The 22,561-nt window shown below is 41.6% G+C and overlaps 4 protein-coding genes across 4 annotated transcripts; all 4 read right to left on the bottom strand.

The window, feature by feature from the left end:
• Positions 1–1,077: 1,077 nt before the first annotated feature.
• LOC118774624 (odorant receptor 131-2-like) lies at positions 1,078–2,161 on the bottom strand. The gene has a single exon (XM_036524013.1). The coding sequence runs from the start codon at positions 2,108–2,110 to the stop codon at positions 1,139–1,141; it is 972 nt and encodes a 323-aa protein (XP_036379906.1). The 5' UTR covers positions 2,111–2,161; the 3' UTR covers positions 1,078–1,138.
• Positions 2,162–5,906: 3,745 nt separating this feature from the next.
• On the bottom strand, positions 5,907–7,061 carry LOC118774626 (odorant receptor 131-2-like). Its single transcript, XM_036524015.1, has one exon. It carries the CDS (start codon positions 6,917–6,919, stop codon positions 5,948–5,950), a length of 972 nt encoding a protein of 323 aa, XP_036379908.1. The 5' UTR covers positions 6,920–7,061; the 3' UTR covers positions 5,907–5,947.
• Positions 7,062–8,059: 998 nt separating this feature from the next.
• LOC118774639 (odorant receptor 131-2-like) lies at positions 8,060–9,089 on the bottom strand. The gene has a single exon (XM_036524027.1). The coding sequence runs from the start codon at positions 9,087–9,089 to the stop codon at positions 8,127–8,129; it is 963 nt and encodes a 320-aa protein (XP_036379920.1). The 3' UTR covers positions 8,060–8,126.
• An 11,774-nt stretch (positions 9,090–20,863) lies between these two features.
• LOC118774625 (odorant receptor 131-2-like) lies at positions 20,864–21,873 on the bottom strand. Its single transcript, XM_036524014.1, has one exon. It carries the CDS (start codon positions 21,868–21,870, stop codon positions 20,899–20,901), a length of 972 nt encoding a protein of 323 aa, XP_036379907.1. The 5' UTR covers positions 21,871–21,873; the 3' UTR covers positions 20,864–20,898.
• Positions 21,874–22,561: the final 688 nt, after the last annotated feature.

Below are 22,561 nucleotides of genomic sequence, written 5' to 3' on the forward strand. Positions count from 1 at the left end.
CAGTATAGCACTTCTGGCTGGGTAGAAATAGCACAGTCATTTGGCGCCAAAACAGGATTTCCACTTGTCAAACCAATAAACCCATACATGAGAACTTGATTACTTTATTGGAGTCATGTGATGAGACCTGAAGGAGTGTGCTGCACTTTTAACAGTAGGTGGCAGCACTGATCTTCGTAATCATCAGATGACGATCATCAGCTCTCAGTATTTTCTGACATCATCACTCATCACTTTCTACAGGTAAATGGGTCAGTTGTTTGAAGATATTAATCTGCATAAAAATTGGTTTCAATGTACAAAACTCTATGAGTTAGTAGAAGACATGTTAAATAAATAAAAAAAAAAATTAAAATGATCTCACTTAAAATTTAGATACAGCATTCCACTGCAAATCTATCCAATGTTCTTTAAATTCTTTCCTGAAATATGTTTTTCATCTTAACATGTGAGTGTAATGTAGTCCTTCAAATTTTGTGTAACATTAAAGTGTAAAATGCAACAAAGAATCAGTAAAAAGTTCCTGCCTGCCAGCTCCACTAGATTTTTTAAGACCATCTGCTCATTTATACATTTCCATTAATGGTCTCCAATAGTCTGCTATATTGTTTAAAATGTTGTAGCTATGCAGTGTCTGAGAACAGTTCATTCCAACGCTCTGTAATTTTTCCATAATATAGTAAATGTTTTGTAATGCATTTTTTTGTAGCAACAAAATCAAAATGAATTAATTCATGTTTTATCTGTGTTGGGGTTGTATATAGTAAATCTCATACTGAAGATGACAGTGGAAGTACTACAACACTTGTAGGACAGTGTGAGTGATGTCATGAGAACCTTTAGCAAGACATTTCCACCTGGCTATTAGGCCCAGCCCTTCACCGATATGGTAATGCTACTGGATTGTGAAATGGGAGACCAAGGCTCAGTTCTCAGCTACAGTAATTAGCCTGATAGTCTCCCCCAGAAACAGGACTCACCATAGTAAAGAAATAATACAGTAAAAATAAATCATCATAAAAACAAGGATATATCCAAGGTGTCCACCATTTATTTTGTTCTCAGACATTACATTAGCACACAATGTCCTTGTCATCTTTTTGAACAAAAAAAGCGATTAGATTTTACAGTTAACATTTTAAAATGTGGTTTGGTGTCCAATTGCAACAGTCTTGACTTTTCCAGGCTTGCATCTGAAGTAGCTGAGGAAGAGGGGTCGCAAAGCATCATCCCTCAGGCCGTAAATCAGGGGACTCAGGCATCGGGGAAGGATGATGAGGGTGAAAAAGTTCAAAAAGCGCAGGTGCATGAACAGAGCAGCACCAGCCGTGGCCATTATACGCTCAAGGAGGCCGTACAGAAAGGAGGTGAGACACAGTCCCAGCTGAATCAAGTGGAGGAGCACAGTGTTACGGGCCTTCTTAGCTGAATCTTTGTTTGTGGAGACGGATCTGGCTGCTACCATAATGCCAATGTATGTGTAGATCAGAATTACAGCCACAATCACAAAGAAAAAACCATTGAAGCCCTGATACATGTCAATCTGCCACTGAGCAATACACATCCTCTCCCGTGTGCAAAATATGGGTGTAGTGAAAGAGTGGGGATCTGCCACAGTGGTGTAGAACATGTCAATCACAAAGTTGAGGGAGCTGAGAAACCAGACTGCTCCAATGGCAATGGCTGTCCTACTCTGCGTGGCGATCTCTGCATGCCGGAGGGGGAAGCAGATAGCCACGTAACGCTCCAGTGACATCACAGCCAGATTCAGTGGGGTGTTGTTCAAAGTCACAGTAGTCATCAACATCACCAGTGCACAGAGGGCCTTAACCAGGTGCAGGTATGCCAGGGCGAATGAGTACAACACTGTGCTGCCCATCAGGTTGAGAGAATCGTTGAAGAGCATATTAGCAAAGAGGATGTAGCGGGATGTCTCCCTGAAGATGGGCTTGCTCCTCAAAGTGAAGAACATAAGGCTGTTCACATAGACAGAAAGCAGGGATGTGGACAGGGCCACAATCACTTTTATCAGAAGTGCCTCATTCAGCTCCCAACGGAAGGCTTGCTGGTGAACAAATGTAATCTCTTCAGAGGAAACATTGACCTCCATAGATGACTGCTGTCAAAATTAAGTAAAAAGAATCACTTTCACTTACCCAAGTAAAACACACAATGTTCAGCTCCATTTCAATGTACACAAGTATATTTCACAATGATATCAGTTCTGCAAATGTGTAAGATACACTATATGGACAAAAGTATTCGGACGCCTGAACATTTCATTGTACTGACATTATATTCAAATACATATTGTAAGGTTTGAGAGACCCTATGCAGGGTCGCCTCCATTACCCCACAGACACAGAGGTGCTGACACCCTAGATGCCAACACAGTCACACAGGCACACACACCCCACACACAGACACACACACAGACACACACACACACACACATGCACACACAAGGACTGCCATAGATTGTTACCTGGCTAAGCCTTTGGTTGAGGGCGACGGGTCAGACCCCTTGTGGACCAGCAGGAGGCAGGTAACAGAGGTGATGGTCAGAGATAAGAATGCCAGACACAAGATTGTAGCTGGAATATACATTTCTGTTTCCCGCCTCTGAGGACAAAGAACTCAGAGAAGGTACATAAAGTGGCTCAATGTATCAATCAGTGTTCAATTACTCTGTGAACCGAAAGAGACTGTTTTTCTGTGACACTTTGCCGATCATTGTAAAACTTTCTCGTTGCAACTGCTCGAACGCCAATAAAACCGTACCGTCTTCCAAACTACATTGGACCCGCGCTTCTTCAATTCTTACAATATACTTTAATATGGAGTTGGTCCCCCTTTTGCAGCTATAACAGCTTCCACTCTTCTTGGAAGGCTTTCCACAAGATTTTGGAGTGTTTCTGTGGGAATTTGTGCCCATTCATTCTGTAGAGCATTTATGAGGTCAGGCACTGATGTTGGACGAGAAGGCCTGGCTCACAATCTCTGTTCCAGTTCATCCCAAAGGTGCTGGATGGGGTTGAGGTCAGGGCTCTGTGTGGGCCAGTCAAGTTCTTCCACACCGAACTTATCAAATCATGTCTTTATAGTCCTTGCTTTGTGCACTGGGGCTCAGTCATGTTGGAATAGAAAAGGGCCTTCCCCAAGCTGTTGCCACAAAGTTGGAAGCATAGCATTGTCCAAAATGTCTTGGTATGCTGAAGCATTAAGATTGCCCTTCACTGGAGATAAGGGGCCTAGCCCAAACCCTGAAAAACAGGTGTGGCCAAATACCTTTGTCCATATAGTGTATATCAATGGTTATTAAGGTTGGATGTACTTACAATGTAATTATACTTGAAATGGAAAAACAGATCTTTGTGAGAAGTAAAATTGCTCTTACCTTTTCCTGGAAGTAACTTCAATTTCCTTGAGCTGCTGTCTCAGTATGAGCCACGGCATGTGCTGGTGACCGCTGTGATTTATATCAACAGAGGAGATGACTATGACATCATGCACTCATCAGTTGGGTGTACAGAATGGCAAACCTCTGGGCTGGAACTCAATAGGTGTGTGTGTGTGTGTGTCCATATTGGCCTGTGTGCACTTAGCAGGAGGAGAGGATGGGTGATGTTTTATTTTATAAAATGCATACATTCAGAGAATCATGGCTCAGGCCTTTTACTGGAGACATTTATGTGAAGACTGAAGGCTGAGTTGATCTGCACCTACAGGGAAAATGGTTGTGGTCCATACATTCCTTGTTGTGGTTGCCAAGACAGCAAGAAAGAACAGAGTGTATTTAGTCAGAGGATAAATGGGGTCATGGGGGCAGTGACTGCTGGTTGTTGGAAAAGACATTCTGATGTAAAAGTGGATCTTACTGAATAGACAAATTGATACAGTGTGTGGTCTTTCATTGTATTAATTTTTGACTTGATATATTCTGAAACACTTTATTTGCTCACATAAGCCATAAAGCCATATGATTTTTTTTAGATCAGAGATAGTGTTGTAATAACCTGACTTCAGGTGGAATCATCAGATGTGTCATGAAACAATGATAGATAGCAGGCCTTAAGAACCTGGTGTAGAATGAATTACTGCCTACAGTTTCCTATGATGCACCAGCATTGAACTGTATATGTTCAGTAGAGGAAAAGGGAGGGGAACTGTATCTCCATCACAATGTGCCAGTTAAATCTGTGTCCTATCAGGCAAAACATATAGACCACAGATCAGCTACATTTAATACCAGAGTGAAACAGAAGGGGGCCCAGCAGGTTGCCAGTAGGTTGCCAGTGGATGGGAGTGTTCTCCTCCGTGCCCCACCTTGCAGGTGAATCCCTGTGTCCAAAGATAAACATGAAACACTTGTCCAACAGGAAGATGAAGGTTTGAGAGTTAAAAACAGTTCTAATGCTTCTGCCTGGCCCTGGTGACCTTTTGAAAGCTAAATGTAGTAGCCCATACTCTGTGACCAAGAAAGCTGGTGAGGTAAATTACATGATCAGTACTCCTAGCTTACGCAAGGCTCAGAGGTCATATAAACATGCTGAAGGCTTATCAGGAGCGTGAAGGTGTGTCTCTTGGTCTGGTTGCCCTAGCCCTCTCCACCTGTGATGGCCAGGTCATCAGAGGATTCCACCTGTCTGTTCATTCATGTGCTTTGTGAGGTCAGGCTTTCTAATGGTGATGTTCTCAATGATTTGACAGCCATTCTGGGCCATTTGTCTGTGCAACAAAAAGAGGACGTTAGAAACCTTGTTATCTAGTGACTGATGTGTGGTAGTATGCTTGGCTTCTGTTACCTAGTCAGGTTACACAAGGTAACTTGTGGTAGGACTTGAATGATGTTATGCTCACACTCACTGGTCTGTGAGTGTTGTTAGCCTGGTCTGTCACTGTTGCTCATTTAACTTCAATGGATACACTTATGTTCTATTGGGCTGGAAGTTGTTCTGGATACATGTAAAGGCATATAATGTAATGCAATGTAAATGGGCAAAGCTTCGTAGCCTATTTTAGAACATGCTCTGTGGGCGTGCGACACCACTCATTGCACATAAATGCCCACGAGCATAACTTGGACAACTGGGCTAGATCCTCACAGCAAAAATGCATAAAGTGAAGGCTAAATTTTCCTGAGTCACAAACACAGCATATTTTGCGATGTCAACTGTATTAAAACGGTATACACATCTGACTTAATGTAACATAATTACATATAGATAAAATATAAGACATAGGATTCTAGTGCATTTATTTTAGTGTGAACCCTCCGACCAGCAGGAGCTCAGAATGTACAGAAAAGGGTTATTTGATAAACTAAGGGGCCTGTGATTTAACAGGCTAACGGGAAAAAAAGCTTTGCCTACATATTTAATGCTACTATTAAGTCATATTGGATTTAGTGGTCGGTAATGGTTGTGCTGCATTAATCATGTAACCATATGCTTATTTGGCAATTTTAACATTGAGACAAGTTATACTGTTTTTGTAATACTATTTTACAGCAATTTACAGCATTTTTGCAGCTTGTGATGGTTATTGTCACAACTCTGAGAGGTTGTCATTATCTTAGTAAAGTCCATTAAAGTCTGATGTTTTAGATCATGCCAAGGACATGACCAGCACATTTACAAAATGTGTCAGATAAGGAAAATAATATTTCTGTCAGCTGTTCTTGCTTTGGGTGTCTGCGAACTATAAAATGTAATGAAATGTAGTGTAATATTCTGGCAACAGAAATGAAATGTAGCAGTGCATTCTGACAGCAGAAATGTCATGTAGTTTAGTACTCTGGCAGCAGTAATGAAAATTAAATTTCAATTTTTGGGGGTATTATTCATGCAGTATTCATTTTCCATTTCCCTGGATGACAGCACATTTCATATGATGTAAATCAGCCATACAAATCAGAGTACTTTGAGGAAATCTTTTTATTTTATTATTATTTTGTAAAATATAAAATCACAGCAGGTTTGATATTGCCGTATCTGCATCTGAAGTAGCTGAGGAAGAGGGGCCGGAAAATATCATCCCTCAGGCCGTAAATCAGGGGACTCAGGCATCGGGGAAGGATGATAAGGACAAAAAAAAGCAGGACACGAATATTCAAGTACAGGGTCAAATCAATTGTGGACAACATACGTTCAAAGACACCATACAGAAAAGAGGTGAGACACAGTCCCAGCTGAATCAGGTGGAGGAGCACAGTGTTACGGGCCTTCTTAGCTGAATCCTTGTCTGTGGAGACGGACTTGGCTGCTACTATAATAGCGATATATGTGTAGATGATGATTACAGCCACAGTGACGAAGTAAAAACCGTTGAGTCCGTGAAACAAGTCAAGTTGCCACTTGTCAATGAGCAGCCTCTCCCGTGTGCAAAATGTAGGTGCATTGAAAGAATGGGGCTTTGTCACAGTGGTGTAAAACAAGTCAATGACAATATTGAGGGAGGCGAGAAACCAGACTACTCCTATAGTGATGTTTGTCCTTTTCTGTGTGGTGATCTCTGCATGATGCAAAGGGTAGCAGATGGCCACGTAACGTTCCAGTGACATCACTGCCAGGTTCAAGGGGCTGAAGGTGTATGTGGTAATACAGAATAGCATTACCAGAGCACAGACAGCCTTGAACACATAGAGGTATGCCACAGCAAATGAGTATATAACTGTGTTGCTCAACAGAAGGATGGAATCGCTGAAGACTATGTTAGCAAAGAGGATGTAGCGGGATGTCTCCCTGAAGACGGGTTTGCTCCTCAAAGTGAAGAACATTATGCTGTTCACATAGAAAAAGAACAGGGACGTGGACAGCACTATAACCATTCGAGTGATAAGCAGTCCATCCAGTTGTATATGGTAGGCTTGCTGGTATATAAATGAAGGTTCCTCAACAGAAAAATTGGCTTCATCCATAGATCAGTTCCCTCTGATATCACGTAAAGATCAGTCTAAATATCCGTGGCTCAGATCAGAAGGGAAAACCATGAAGCAACAGACAGGCAGATAGACAGACTTTTGAGAGACATAAAACTTGGAAAACCTTGTAAAATCCTGAGCATCAGCATCAAACACAGTAAGTGCTGTTGACCTCTCTGCTGTGATTTATATAAATGGAGGAGATGACAGTGACATCATGCAGTCATCACTAGGGTGCGTAAAATGACACACCTCTGAGCCAGGCCTGAGCAGGTGTTCATTAGTTATGTATTCATGCATGAGATAAGTGATAATGATTAATAACCCATAATTCCCTATGCATTGTATCCAAAGGAGAAGCTGTGTATATTCTGTTGGTGGGTGGCAGTGTAGCATAGTGGTTAAGGAGCATGATTCATAACCAAAAGATTGCTGGTTTGATTCCCTACTGGGGCGCTGCTGCTGTACCCTTGGGCAAGGTACTTAACACACAATTACCTTAGTAAATATCCAGCTGTATAAATGGATAACATAGGTAAAAATCTGTAATTGATGTACGTTGCTCTGGATAAGAGTGTCTGTTAAATGTCAGTAATATAATGTAATGTAATTTTCTCAGAATCAAAGCTTAGGGCTTTTACAGGAGACCTTATGTATTGATGTGAGTGTGGTTGAGGTTGAAATTAACTAGGTCTGTTAGGATCCATAAATTCTCCCCTTGGTTATTCAGGGTAGTTTGAAAGAACATTATGCATTCATTCAGAGGGTGATTAAAGGGGGCAGTGACTGCTGACTTACACACTGAGTTTGAAGAGAGGATCAAATTCAACATCTTGGCCAACAGTGTGGACCAACAGCCATTACATAGAAACACATAATATTGTGGCAGTGTTGCTGTGCCTCTGCACCTGTCTCACAATATAAAAAATCTTTGAAGAACTGTACCTGAGGGCTGAGATTGCTGAGAGATCAGAGTTGTTCTCAAAAAACTAATCTGAGTCCAGTTATATTCTACATTCCCATTCTTAGTGGGTTGTGGAAATAATTGCTTGCAGGTTGTTAAGTTCCTCCAAACAAACCTACTCATTAAGTTTTTTTTGGGGGGATTATGTATGAAGTATTCATTTTCCATTTCCCTGGATGACAGCACATTTCATATGATGCAAATCAGCCATAGTATTAGAGGAAATCTTGTTTTTTACTTTCAATGTAAAATCACAGCAGGCTTGACATTGCCATATCTGCATCTGAAGTAGCTGAGGAAGAGGGGCCGGAAAGTATCATCCCTCAAGCCGTAAATCAGGGGACTCAGGCATCGGGGGAGGATGATAAGGACAAAAAAAAGCAAGACACACAAATGTAAGAACAGGGTCAAATCAATTGTGGACAACATGCTTTCAAAAACTCCGTACAGAAAAGAGGTGAGACACAGTCCCAGCTGAATCAAATGGAGCAGTACAGTCTTGCGGGCCTTCTTAGCTGAATCCTTGTCTGTGGAGATAGACCTGGCTGCTACCATAATGGCGATATATGTGTAGATGATGATTACAGCCACAGCCACAAGGTAAAAACTGTTGAGCCCGTGAAAAAAGTCAAGTTGCCACTTGGCAATGAGCAGCCTCTCCCGTGTGCAAAATATGGGTGTGTTGAAAGAATGGGGCTTTGTCACAGTGGTGTAAAACAAGTCAATGACAATATTGAAGGAGGCGAGAAACCAGAGTACTCCTATAGTGATGTTTGTCCTTCTCTGCGTAGTGATCTCTGCATGACGCAAAGGGTAGCAGATGGCCACGTAACGTTCCAGTGACATCACTGCCAGGTTCAAGGGGGTGAAGGTGTATGTGGTAATAGAGAATAGTATCACCAGAGCACAGACAGCCTTGAACACATAAAGGTATAATGTAGCAAATGAGTATACAACTGTGCTGCTCAACAGAAGGATAGAATCACTGAGGACTATGTTAGCAAAGAGGATGTAGCGGGACGTCTCCCTGAAGACGGGTTTGCTCCTCAAAGTGAAGAACATGACGCTGTTCACATAGAAAAAGAACAGGGACGTGGACAGCACTATAACCAGTTGGGTAATAAGCAGTCCATCCAGTTGCATTTGGTAGGCTTGCTGGTGTACAAATGAAAGTTCCTCAACAGAAACATTAGCTTCATCCATTAATAAGTTCCCTCTGATATCACGTAAAGATCAGTCTAAACGCTCATCACTCACATCAGAAGGGAAAAACATGAAGCAACAGATAGAACAGACTTTTGAGAGACATAAAACTTGGAAAACCTTGTAAATCCTTGAGCATCAGCATCAAACACAGTAAGTGCTGGTGACCTCTCTGCTGTGATTTATATAGATGGAGGAGATGACAGTGACATCATGCAGTCATCACCAGGGTGCCTAAAATGACACACCTCTGAGCCAGGCTTGAAAAGGTGCTCATTTGTTATGCATCCATGCATGAGACAAGCGATAATGAGAATAATAATGATCATAACTCATAATTCCCTATACATAGTTGCCAGGAGAGAAGCTGTGTACATTCTCAGAATCAAAGCTCAGGACTTTTACAGGAGACATTATGTGTTTATGTGACTATGGCTGAGGCTGAAATTAAGCAGGCCTGTCAGCATCCATATATTCCCTGCTATGACATTCAGGGTAGTTTGAAAGAATATTATGTATTCATTCAGAGGGCACCTTCCTTAAGCAGCCTTTTTGCAACATCTGGAAGTTATTAATTTATTACTCAGAATAAAAGAGCCACAACATAATTCAGCTTGTCAGAGAAATCAAGTGACTGAGCTCCCTGTTGCAGAAGGAAGTGGAGAAAATCCAGCTCCTGTGCCGATCTGCTGAACTATCAAAGTCTCCTCTTTGCATTTTCATCAAGTGTAACATTGTTTAGGCTTTCTTTTATGAATCCAAGGTTATAGATATAATGGCATAGCTTGTTTATCTGTCATGAAAATTTGACTGAGAAATTTTTTGGACGTTTTTTGTTTTTTCACACCTTTGGTTGCACATGTGAAGATTCACTAAACTCCCTTCCTGCTGGTACTCAGCAGTACCTCAGTCACACAAATAAGCAGATGCTTACATGATTTTTGAGACAATAAATGACGTGATTAGCTATGAGGTACCAAAGCAAAGCTAAAGGAGCCTGCTTGTATGTGCCATTGTAGTTTTGTCGTAGCAAGAAGTTTATTGTGTTTTGTGGAGATACTGAGAGGCTGAGTTTGATTGGATCATCATTCTATTCTTAAGTTATTGTCTGTGTTTAAACACGTTTTGTGCATAATTAGTGCTCACAGTTGCTGGCGCTGGTTTAAATTATTTTGTTTAATCCATTATGTAGCTATGCTAGCTGCATGATAAAGTTTGCCTGATATCTAAGTTGCTAAGTAAAGTTAGTCAGCCCTAGGTAGTGAAGATGAGAAGATTACTTAGGGCAGCTGAGAAAAGATGAAAATACAACTGTAGAAAAGGGCCACATTCCTTAGGGCGCACTCACACTAGGCCCGCTTACCGTGCCCGAGCACGATTGTCCCCCCTCCCCACTCCCCTGCTGGCCTGCACTCACATTGCGCTTAACGTTCCGGGCCCGAGCACGCTTACGTCATCACCGTGCAATTTTTTTGTGCTGAAGAAAAGCGCTCTCGCACAGCACAATGGAGTTCATGACTGTAGGTTACTTTGTGGCTTATTTGGAGTGACATGCGACCCTCTAATGCAGCGATTTTCTTTTAATCGTACTGCACGTATAAGAGGATTTTTACGGAGGCAGCTGACGTTTCAGTCATTATGCTAAGGGACAGACCACTATTTTGTGTCAGTTTACAGTAGCCTAATCACAATAATGTTAGCTAATGTCAACCAGTTAGGGCTACAATTTGTGTGCGCGCTACTGTCATCATTACAACAGCAAGAATCTTCTATTACTGCTTGGATAGTACACTTTTCAATTCATTCGAGAATATTTGGGTTAATAACAGGTCTGGTTCTCACCTTATTGATGAACGTGAATTGTAATCGGCAAGTAAAGTTCCAAATTCCTCCCTGAACGTCAGCTGACTCCATAAAAATCTTCTTATACGTTCAGCACAATTAACTGAAAACCGCTGTGTTGCATAATTGATGCTAACTGGCTGAGGAACCAACGTTAGCTATCTAGCGATACAATTCTCAAACATAGCTAGTTAGCTAACAGGCTACCTATCTGAACGATTGTTGAAGACTAGCTACTTAAACAGGTTGGCTGCTTCATTTGTGATACTCTGACTAAGCCCCTGACAACAGCAATGCTTACATCGCCACGTAAAGTATGGTTAGTTTTATTTTGCTCGCTAGTAATCAAGCTAATGTGGGGATCCACAGAGTTATTTTTAGGTAGCCTATAGATCCACAGAACTACCCAATCAAAGATCATTTTGGAGGTAGCCAGCTTGTTATATTTAAGGAAGTCAGCTAGCTAATACAATGATGGTTTAAAGGAATTATTATGACTGAGCATGTAACTAACAGATATCCAACTGTTGCTATAACGGATATATTTGTAAAATGGGATAGTCGCATCACTGGCGTCATGTTCGAGTTCCGTGCTCGGGCACGGTTAGCGATCACACTGATGAGTACCGTGCCCGAGTCCAACTGAACCGTGCCCGAGCCCACCTCTTCAAGCGGGCCCGGGCACGGTATGGAGCGATCTCACAAGTCAAACGAACTGGACTTTGGGGGTCAAACGTGCTCGGGCACGGTATGGATCGCCTGTGAGTAGCCCCTGTGTGTGCACATGTCGGGAGGTAAGCCAACAGGTGCCGCTGTGTTGAACGCCGCAATTGGGAATTAATTGGGAACCGCGGGTGCGTGCTTGAGCCGGGGACATTGAATTATTGCCGCGGCCGAACTGGCGGGGTCAGCAGGGCATGAGCCGTCCCTGTATGAATTGTTTTTATTTAATAGTCTTTGTACCTGTACTCCTGTGTCCTGGTCGTCTGTGGCGGGTGGATCTTTTGGGGGGAACCTGTGTTGGGTAACGGGGGCCAACGTCAGCGTTTGTGGTTCCTGATACACACAACCCCGACCTCACACACTTTGTTTACTGCTCAGTTGAAACCTGCCCAAACCAGTCCTGCTGCTCCCCTTATCAGCAGGAGCCCTGCAGGTAACCTGACGCACAGGTGCACCCCTAAGGACAGCCCTCAGGTCACCATTTGCTCTCTGACCTGTCCGTATCCTTTGGCCACCAATAGGAACCCTAACAGGGCCAAGGATATGGGACAATATAAGTAGTGGTGACCTCCCCCACCTCAGTGCTGCACCAATACCTGTGGGGTGAAGAACTAGGGAGACCAAACCCTTGGGGACAGATTATTGTGTTGTGTGCATCTGTGCGTATGTAAGTACTATGCCTGAGTTCAACTGGTTGCATTACAATTGTCTGTAGAGAGAGGAGGTTGATATACATTCTTGTAAAATGAATGTGCACTTTAAGATCATGTTTGTCTGTCTGTTATTTGTACTGAAACGAAGTATTTGCGTATGACAACACGCTGGCATCGCGAAATGTTTTTACGGTGGAATACACTGTTGCAGGACAAATAGCAGACAAAACGATTACTCCCATAAGTCTGGGTAGCTAGCGTCAATTCCTCTACATGCATGTGGTGCAGTGAAATCAGAAAGGTACACACCTAAGACCTCCTGTGGTTGCAGATAGAACTGCACCCTATTGTTAGCTTTGTTGCGCATGTGCAGTAGTATAAGGGGTGGCTTCCTAAGCAGTAGGCAACCTAGGCGCTATTAGTTCACAGTGGGATTGTGTGTACCATGGCTGTGAGAAGTGCTGCGCTGCTTAACCAAGAGTAGCGTACCAATTACATGGTGAGAAAATTCATTAATGTAGAGCTGTACAAAGTCTGAAGGTTTAGTTAAGTCACATTTGTGTCCCTGTAGAGGGCTCCCATTCCATTGAGATATCCATGTAGTTGTGGTGTTTCATGCTGTGGGAATTGTTCACATTCGTGACTGTACTGGCCTAATTCCTTACTGCTGCTACTTCCCTTGCAGGAAACCACACACACAACACACAACCAGACAACCAAACACATAACCAAATACCAACAAGCCCTCTGTAACATGGACTCACACACACCACACCTACTCCACACCACGAAAATCCCTCAATAAAATTCTGAACCCGAAACCTGACTGTGTCCTGACCATCGCACCACTGTGACAGCAACCTTAGTTTGAACCTATTTCACTTGTGAAACTGCCCCCTCAGTTTCAGTGGTCCTTTGAGTTGGATTGTGCTTTCAACACCTAATGCTCATTTCAGCCAAATTTAATGAACAAAACGAATGTGAAAATTTATCAACATAATTTGGCAGCAAGCTGCCTTTTTAAAGGATAAGTTTAAAAGTTTTGGTCAAGCAAAGTCTTGAAAAAAGACCAGGGTGCTGCCTTGGCTATCACTCCCCTATTGATACGTAGGAAAGTCCTGAAGTACTGTGGAGATGAAAAAAAATGACATGATTAGCTATAAGGTACCAAAGCAAAGCTAAAGCAGCCTTCTGGTATGTGCCACTGCGGTTTTGTCGGAGCAAGTTTGTCGTGTTTTGTGGAGATACTGAGAGGCTGAGTTTGATTTGGCCATTATTCTATCCTTTTGTTATTGTATGTGTTTAAATTCATTTTATGAAAAATTAGTGCTGGCAAGCACTGGCCTTAGGCACAAGCTAAATAGGTGGTCTCCAAGGGTGCTGCCCATCACCAAAGGTGCCAAATGACATAGTTTTTTATTTATTCATTTCTCTATTTGTTTGACAGGCAAGCAGATGAGAAAAAGAGAAAAAAAAACAGGTGAGGCTTCCGACATCACAAACTTTAGGTGTTAACGTAATGATACATTACCTAGTGGCTAGCTTGGCATATGTTTAAAAATTAGATGACAGTGTTATTAGCTGAACCGAATTATTACTGTTCATTTTTGTTAAGTAAGAAAAAATTAAAGATGCTTTCAGATTTCAATTATTGCCCAAGTTTCATATTCAGACTAATGAAAAAATGTGTTGAGACATCTTAGCAATCATTACTTCAAGAAAATATTTTTTAATTTTTTTTATTTTCAATGTAAAATCACAGCGGGCGTGACATTCCCGGACCTGCATCTGAAATAGCTGAGGAAGAGGGGCCGGAAAGTATCATCCCTCAGGCCGTAAATCAGGGGACTCAGGCATCGGGGGAGGATGAAAAGGACAAAAAAAAGCAGGACGCGGAAATTCATGTACAGGGTCAAATCAATTGTGGACAACATACGTTCAAAGACGCTGTACAGAAAAGAGGTGAGACACAGTCCCAGCTGAATCAGGTGGAGGAGCACAGTGTTACGGGCCTTCTTAGCTGAATCCTTGTCTGTGGAGATGGACCTGGCTGCTACCATAATGGCGACATATGTGTAGATGATGATTACAGCCACTTGTCAATGAACAGTCTCTCCCGTGTGCAAAATGTAGGTGCGATGAAAGAATGGGGCATTGTCACAGTGGTGTAAAACATGTCGATGATGAAATTGAGGGAGGCGAGTAACCAGACTACTCCGATAGTATTGTGTGTCCTTCTCTGTGTGGTGATCTCTGCATGCTGCAGGGGGAAGCAGATGGCCACATACCGCTCCAGTGACATCACTGCCAGGGTTAAGGGGGTAAAGGTTTGTGTGACAACAGAGAATAGCATCACCAGCGCACAGATAGCCTTGAACACATAGAGGTATGCCACGGCAAATGAGTACAGCACTGTGTTGCTCAACAGAAGGATAGAATCGCTGAGGACTATGTTAGCAAAGAGGATGTAGCGGGACGTCTCCCTGAAGACGGGTTTGCTCATCAAAGTGAAGAACATGACGCTGTTCACATAGAAAAAGAGCAGGGACGTGGACAGCACTATAAATAGTCGGGTTATAATCTGTCCATCCAGTCGTACAAAGAAGGCTTGCTGGTGTATAAAAGAAAGATCCTCTGCAGAAACATTGGCTTCATCCATCAATCACTTCTGTCTGATATCAGGTAAAGATCAGTCTAAATGTCCATAACTCACATCAGAAGGGAAAAACATGAAGCAACAGACTTTTGAGAGCCATAAAACTTGAAATGCCTTGTAAAACCTTGAGCATCAGCATCAGACACAGTAAGTGCTGTTGACCTCTCTGCTGTGATTTATATAAATGGAAGAGATGACAGTGACATCATGCAGTCGTCACCAGGGTGCGTAAAATGACACACCTCTGAGCCAGACCTGAACAGGTGTTTATTTGTTATGTGTCCATGAATGAGACAAGCGATAATGATAATAACAATGATCATAACCCATAATTTCCTATGCATAGTTGCCAGGAGAGAAGCTGGCAACTATGGCTGAGACAAAACTTAACCAGGCCTGTTAGCATCCATACATTCCCTGCCAAGACATTCAGGGTAGTTTGAAAGAACATTATGTATTCATTCAGAGGGTGATTAAAGGGGGCAGTAACTGCTGACTTACAGAATGAGTTTGAAGAGAGGTTCAAATTCAACATTGTGGCCAAGGATGTGGACCAGTGGCCATTACATAGGAACACATAATATTGGGGTAGTGCTGCTGTGCCTCTTCCCCTGTCTCACAATATAACATATTATTGAATAACTATGTAAGAATGTTAGGTGGCCCCTTTCTGTAACAGCCTTTTTGCAAAATCTGCAAGTTATGAATTTATTACTCAAAAGTCAGACAAATCAAGTGACGCACTGACATCTGTTGAGCAGAGGCTTCCCTTCTAGTGCGCGGATAGGGAGCACCACACAAGCAAGGTTAGAATGTTTAACTACTACCAGCTGGCGAATTAACCAAGATTGCAACCTCTCAAACAGCTGTTAATTTAACTTTTGAAATCAGCCCCTACGTGTATGCTCAGGTTACAGTTACAGTTCTTGTGTGTTTTCTTGTCTTGTTTTTCTATGTCTTGTATCTCCACTGGCGCTGCTGACCTTAGTGTGTCCCAAGATGAATAGTTTGTGAAGGTTCTGCCAGGGTCTTCTTGGTCCTTGGTAGAGGCCTCCACTGTCTCCTCCATTAAAGTGACACCCAGTCAGTTAGCTAGCCAACTGTGCCTATATAAATCTGACTCTGCAAACAGGCTGTGAGAAACCAAGAAAATGTAACAATTTCAGTTTGACCAAAAATAGTGGTGTAAAAAGCAGAATATTTTGTTCAAAATGTATTTTAGTAAAAGTAACAGGTTTTTCAGTAAAAAATATTAAAAAAAACTACAAATCCTAGAAAACTACTTGGGTATGGTAATATGTACTTGTAATCCATTACTTTACACTTCTGGAGACAAGTGATTTTGGATCAAAACAATCACAGTGAAAAATGCAAACAAATAATGTTTCTGTGTTCTTAGACCAAATGTCGTGTTTCATCTATTCAGCACATCTTGATTTTCATATTCTCTCACTGATGAAGCCCTATGTCCCAACATTTTTTCACCAGAGACAGTATCTTCATTGATGGATTTAAAACATCCTCAGATGTGTCATGAGACAATGATGAATAGCAGGCCTAAAGGACCTGGTTTAGAAGGAATTATTGCCTACATTTTCCTAAGATGCACAAACGTTAAGGTGTATATGTTTAATACAGGATAAGGGTCAGGTAGTTGACCTCCTTACAGTGTGCTGCTGTATTTCTCTGTCTGATTGAAGTCTCGACCTGAACCATGGGTTTTTAGGTACATTATTTTAACACCAACAAATTTACAATGTCTTTTTAAGAGAAGGTTATTCATTCACTCTTTTCTGTGTCAGTCAGTATCAATAAAGAACATCCTGTTTGAATCTTGTGCTTTTTTTCTTTAAATCTAATATAAGGTTCATTGTATATGGAAACTCATCTACATAATGAAGTGTATTCAACATATGTTGTACTTTCAAAGGCTTGTGTGGAGCTTATTATTGAATGTGAAGGGTAAATCCATTCATTTATGTTTATCTCAATTAAAATATTGTGTGTAATCATAAAATAGGTGAACATTTCTGGCAATACAAATTAAGTTATATTCATTGCACGTAAAGGCCTTCAGACAAAGGCCTCTTATCCTGTCTTTAGAGGAGTTTGGGATTGTTTATTTCAGCAGGTGATGAAACAGGCGAAGGGATGTTACCACAGAATAAACCTGGTCCCTGCTCTGTGAACAGGCCGTGTCAGGTGAGGATTGAGGTGCTGCTGAACAACTCCAGAGTGCAGTAAACAGCTCTGCACAACTCTCCTGCTCCATCATTAACTGTCATTAATTATTAACAGGCACTGTGGTGCTGTGGGCCTAATTGTGACCCCTTGTTTGATTTCCTGTTTGTCTATGGAGGTGTGCTGTAGTGTTTTGGGCTGGATGTCACAGGCCTCAGTCAGGAGAGGCTGCCAAGCTTTGAACTCTGAGTCGGTCAGATTTGAGTGTGTCAACTGTTTGAATGAACAGAAAAATCTCACCCAGCATCTGTATCATAATCCAACTCCAATAATTTTAGAGAAAATGCACAGTTAACAAATACTAACTTTTTTCTCTAACTTTCTCCTGGCTGAGAAATCTCTCCTCTAATTCAGGTAATTAACATAAAAAAATTAACAAAATTAACATATTTTATGGGGAAACATAGAGCAAATGTATTTATTCTCTCTACACATTCAAGAAAAAGATCTTTAACAGCAGCTCTGTACCCCAGCCCGACTTTCTCTGATTTTTGCCTGCTTCCTCAGTATAGTCCCAGGCTTTGGCCTTCTCACCACATAGGGCCATCTTCATTAGAGCTGATTTATGATTTATATGCAAATGGAGTGGAATGTGTTTGAGATGTTGAAAACATTTCAAAGAGAGAATTCCATTGATGATCTGAAAATACACATCTGAAAATTCATATGCTTGTACTTATGTAGCAATATGTGGGAGGATGAAAGATATGTTTGCAGTGAATCAGAAGCTAAAATGCCTGACTGGGATAGAAACTTCTGTGACAGACATTAGGGATAATGAGTGTTTAGTGCTGATTGACAGTCTGAGACAGAGATACTCCATACTAATTGAAGGTCTCAATCCTCTTGTTTTGAGCAAACATAAATCCTGTTCAACTTTGTTTCATACAAGGCGCTCTGATGTGTCTGCAGTCCTACTGTATCAAAGCATTGCAAGTTCCCCTATCCAGAGAGGGTATAAACAGGTGCTGGAGGTCAGTGGTACACCAAGGCATCGACACCCAGCATCCCAGATGGGTCCTGTATATAGAACCACAAGTACAGAGGGCAAAGTGATGCATGAGATTCCCTTTTGTGAATTCCATGTTTTCAAATAATTTTTCTAACTTACGACATCAGGTACTAAATTTTCCCTGTAAGAAGCCAGAAAATTTGATAGATGACTTGGGGATTGGATTTTAAGAATCAAACTAATCAGAATCACCTGAATTTCAAACAAAATAGAATCACCTGAATGAGTTGTTGGCTACTGCAATCTGTCAACATTTGGGGAAAAAAAAACTGTCTACAGACAGCACAGGATTTACAATGGATTTACAATGACTGCTGCCCTCCTTAAATGTGTCATCTAGCAGACTTCCTTGTATTCCAAAGCTGATATGCTGCCACTACTGCATGCCACCTATTAGTTCTAAATATGACTACACCCCCGAAACGGAGGGCCGCTGCCACTTTAGACAACCCAAGTAGATTGAAAGTATTAAGCCTTCACTAGATTAGCCCACATTCAAAAACAGTAGAGAGTGTGTCCAGGCATCTAAAGAAGCTGTTTATATGCCTCTTGATTAAGGTATGAGACAAAAGTGGTATTGTTTGCTCCTGAGTGGCTCAGTGGTTAAGGTAGTCAGCTTGAGTAAAAGCTGAGCTATATGGCCTAGCTATATGGTTCATTCCTAGCCGTGTCAACATCTGACGATAATATACCGGTAACTTATGGTGACAGAATTCTGTGATTTGGTGGTATGATGTCAGCTGAGTAGTGCCTATCCTCCAATGAGAGCCCACTATGCTGTAATGTGCCGTGTAAGTGGCCGCATGACAAACAGCAGTTGGCTGAGGATTACATTCATTTCACATCAGCTCTCTTGGGAGAGTGCAGAAGTGGTCACAGTGAGACAAGCCTACCTTTCTATATCATTGGCGATTCCAGCATTAAGGTCATAAAGGGCATACAGTTTCGAAAAGCATACAAAAATAATAATGTTTGTCTGAACCACTACATGCTTCATCCCAATAAACCCTTAACAGAAAACAGTCTCTAAATTTCTGAGATGTTCAGAGACTGCATATAACCAATGTAAAGCCAGTTTCCCAACATTTTTTAAATAAATGTTGAAACCTCTATTCTTTTATGTATTATTTATTTTTCATGAAGAATTTGATAGGACTTGTGTAATGAATCATCTTTTAAGTGTAAGGAAACCTAAACTAGCAGTCTGCTATGAATGTGGGGAAAAAATGTTCCATCTGAAAGTGAACGCACCCACAGTGTACACTGTAAGCTGTGCATGGCATCAGAATGTTTCTGCTGTAATGACTTAAAAACAATGTTCACAAAATGTTTAAGCTGATTGGATGATGGAGACATACCCTGGAAACTGAAGATGGCAGTGAATATGTGACAAGAAAGATCATTCTGGAATGTTTTGAAAATCTCTAGTTTTTCTAAAACTGAGCTTGTGATTAGACCGTTTATTCCTATGTGGTCAAGGCATGTCTTAGATCTTTTTGAAAGTACTTATATATATGCTCATCATACTCATTAATGGACTATTCAGTATAGCACTTCTGGCTGGGTAGAAATAGCACAGTCATTTGGCGCCAAAACAGGATTTCCACTTGTCAAACCAATAAACCCATACATGAGAACTTGATTACTTTATTGGAGTCATGTGATGAGACCTGAAGGAGTGTGCTGCACTTTTAACAGTAGGTGGCAGCACTGATCTTCGTAATCATCAGATGACGATCATCAGCTCTCAGTATTTTCTGACATCATCACTCATCACTTTCTACAGGTAAATGGGTCAGTTGTTTGAAGATATTAATCTGCATAAAAATTGGTTTCAATGTACAAAACTCTATGAGTTAGTAGAAGACATGTTAAATAAATTTAAAAAAAAAATTAAAATGATCTCACTTAAAATTTAGATACAGCATTCCACTGCAAATCTATCCAATGTTCTTTAAATTCTTTCCTGAAATATGTTTTTCATCTTAACATGTGAGTGTAATGTAGTCCTTCAAATTTTGTGTAACATTAAAGTGTAAAATGCAACAAAGAATCAGTAAAAAGTTCCTGCCTGCCAGCTCCACTAGATTTTTTAAGACCATCTGCTCATTTATACATTTCCATTAATGGTCTCCAATAGTCTGCTATATTGTTTAAAATGTTGTAGCTATGCAGTGTCTGAGAACAGTTCATTCCAACGCTCTGTAATTTTTCCATAATATAGTAAATGTTTTGTAATGCATTTTTTTGTAGCAACAAAATCAAAATGAATTAATTCATGTTTTATCTGTGTTGGGGTTGTATATAGTAAATCTCATACTGAAGATGACAGTGGAAGTACTACAACACTTGTAGGACAGTGTGAGTGATGTCATGAGAACCTTTAGCAAGACATTTCCACCTGGCTATTAGGCCCAGCGCTTCACCGATATGGTAATGCTACTGGATTGTGAAATGGGAGACCAAGGCTCAGTTCTCAGCTACAGTAATTAGCCTGATAGTCTCCCCCAGAAACAGGACTCACCATAGTAAAGAAATTATACAGTAAAAATAAATCATCATAAAAACAAGGATATATCCAAGGTGTCCACCATTTATTTTGTTCTCAGACATTACATTAGCACACAATGTCCTTGTCATCTTTTTGAACAAAAAAAGCGATTAGATTTTACAGTTAACATTTTAAAATGTGGTTTGGTGTCCAATTGCAACAGTCTTGACTTTTCCAGGCTTGCATCTGAAGTAGCTGAGGAAGAGGGGTCGCAAAGCATCATCCCTCAGGCCGTAAATCAGGGGACTCAGGCATCGGGGAAGGATGATGAGGGTGAAAAAGTTCAAAAAGCGCAGGTGCATGAACAGAGCAGCACCAGCCGTGGCCATTATACGCTCAAGGAGGCCGTACAGAAAGGAGGTGAGACACAGTCCCAGCTGAATCAAGTGGAGGAGCACAGTGTTACGGGCCTTCTTAGCTGAATCCTTGTTTGTGGAGACGGATCTGGCTGCTACCATAATGCCAATGTATGTGTAGATCAGAATTAAAGCCACAATCACAAAGAAAAAACCATTGAAGCCCTGATACATGTCAATCTGCCACTGAGCAATACACATCCTCTCCCGTGTGCAAAATATGGGTGTAGTGAAAGAGTGGGGATCTGCCACAGTGGTGTAGAACATGTCAATCACAAAGTTGAGGGAGCCGAGAAACCAGACTGCTCCAATGGCAATGGCTGTCCTACTCTGCGTGGCGATCTCTGCATGCCGGAGGGGGAAGCAGATAGCCACGTAACGCTCCAGTGACATCACAGCCAGATTCAGTGGGGTGTTGTTCAAAGTCACAGTAGTCATCAACATCACCAGTGCACAGAGGGCCTTAACCAGGTGCAGGTATGCCAGGGCGAATGAGTACAACACTGTGCTGCCCATCAGGTTGAGAGAATCGTTGAAGAGCATATTAGCAAAGAGGATGTAGCGGGATGTCTCCCTGAAGATGGGCTTGCTTCTCAAAGTGAAGAACATAAGGCTGTTCACATAGACAGAAAGCAGGGATGTGGACAGGGCCACAATCACTTTTATCAGAAGTGCCTCATTCAGCTCCCAACGGAAGGCTTGCTGGTGAACAAATGTAATCTCTTCAGAGGAAACATTGACCTCCATAGATGACTGCTGTCAAAATTAAGTAGAAAGAATCACTTTCACTTACCCAAGTAAAACACACAATGTTCAGCTCCATTTCAATGTACACAAGTATATTTCACAATGATATCAGTTCTGCAAATGTGTAAGATACACTATATGGACAAAAGTATTCGGACGCCTGAACATTTCATTGTACTGACATTATATTCAAATACATATTGTAAGGTTTGAGAGACCCTATGCAGGGTCGCCTCCATTATCCCACAGACACAGAGGTGCTGACACCCTAGATGCCAACACAGTCACACAGGCACACACACACACACACACACACACACACACACATGCACACACAAGGACTGCCATAGATTGTTACCTGGCTAAGCCTCTGGTTGAGGGCGACGGGTCAGACCCCTTGTGGACCAGCAGGAGGCAGGTAACAGAGGTGATGGTCAGAGATAAGAATGCCAGACACAAGATTGTAGCTGGAATATACATTTCTGTTTCCCGCCTCTGAGGACAAAGAACTCAGAGAAGGTACATAAAGTGGCTCAATGTATCAATCAGTGTTCAATTACTCTGTGAACCGAAAGAGACTGTTTTTCTGTGACACTTTGCCGATCATTGTAAAACTTTCTCGTTGCAACTGCTCGAACGCCAATAAAACCGTACCGTCTTCCAAACTACATTGGACCCGCGCTTCTTCAAT

The sequence above is a fragment of the Megalops cyprinoides genome, chromosome 3, assembly GCF_013368585.1.
Source record: "Megalops cyprinoides isolate fMegCyp1 chromosome 3, fMegCyp1.pri, whole genome shotgun sequence".
In the NCBI taxonomy this organism is placed as follows: domain Eukaryota; kingdom Metazoa; phylum Chordata; class Actinopteri; order Elopiformes; family Megalopidae; genus Megalops; species Megalops cyprinoides.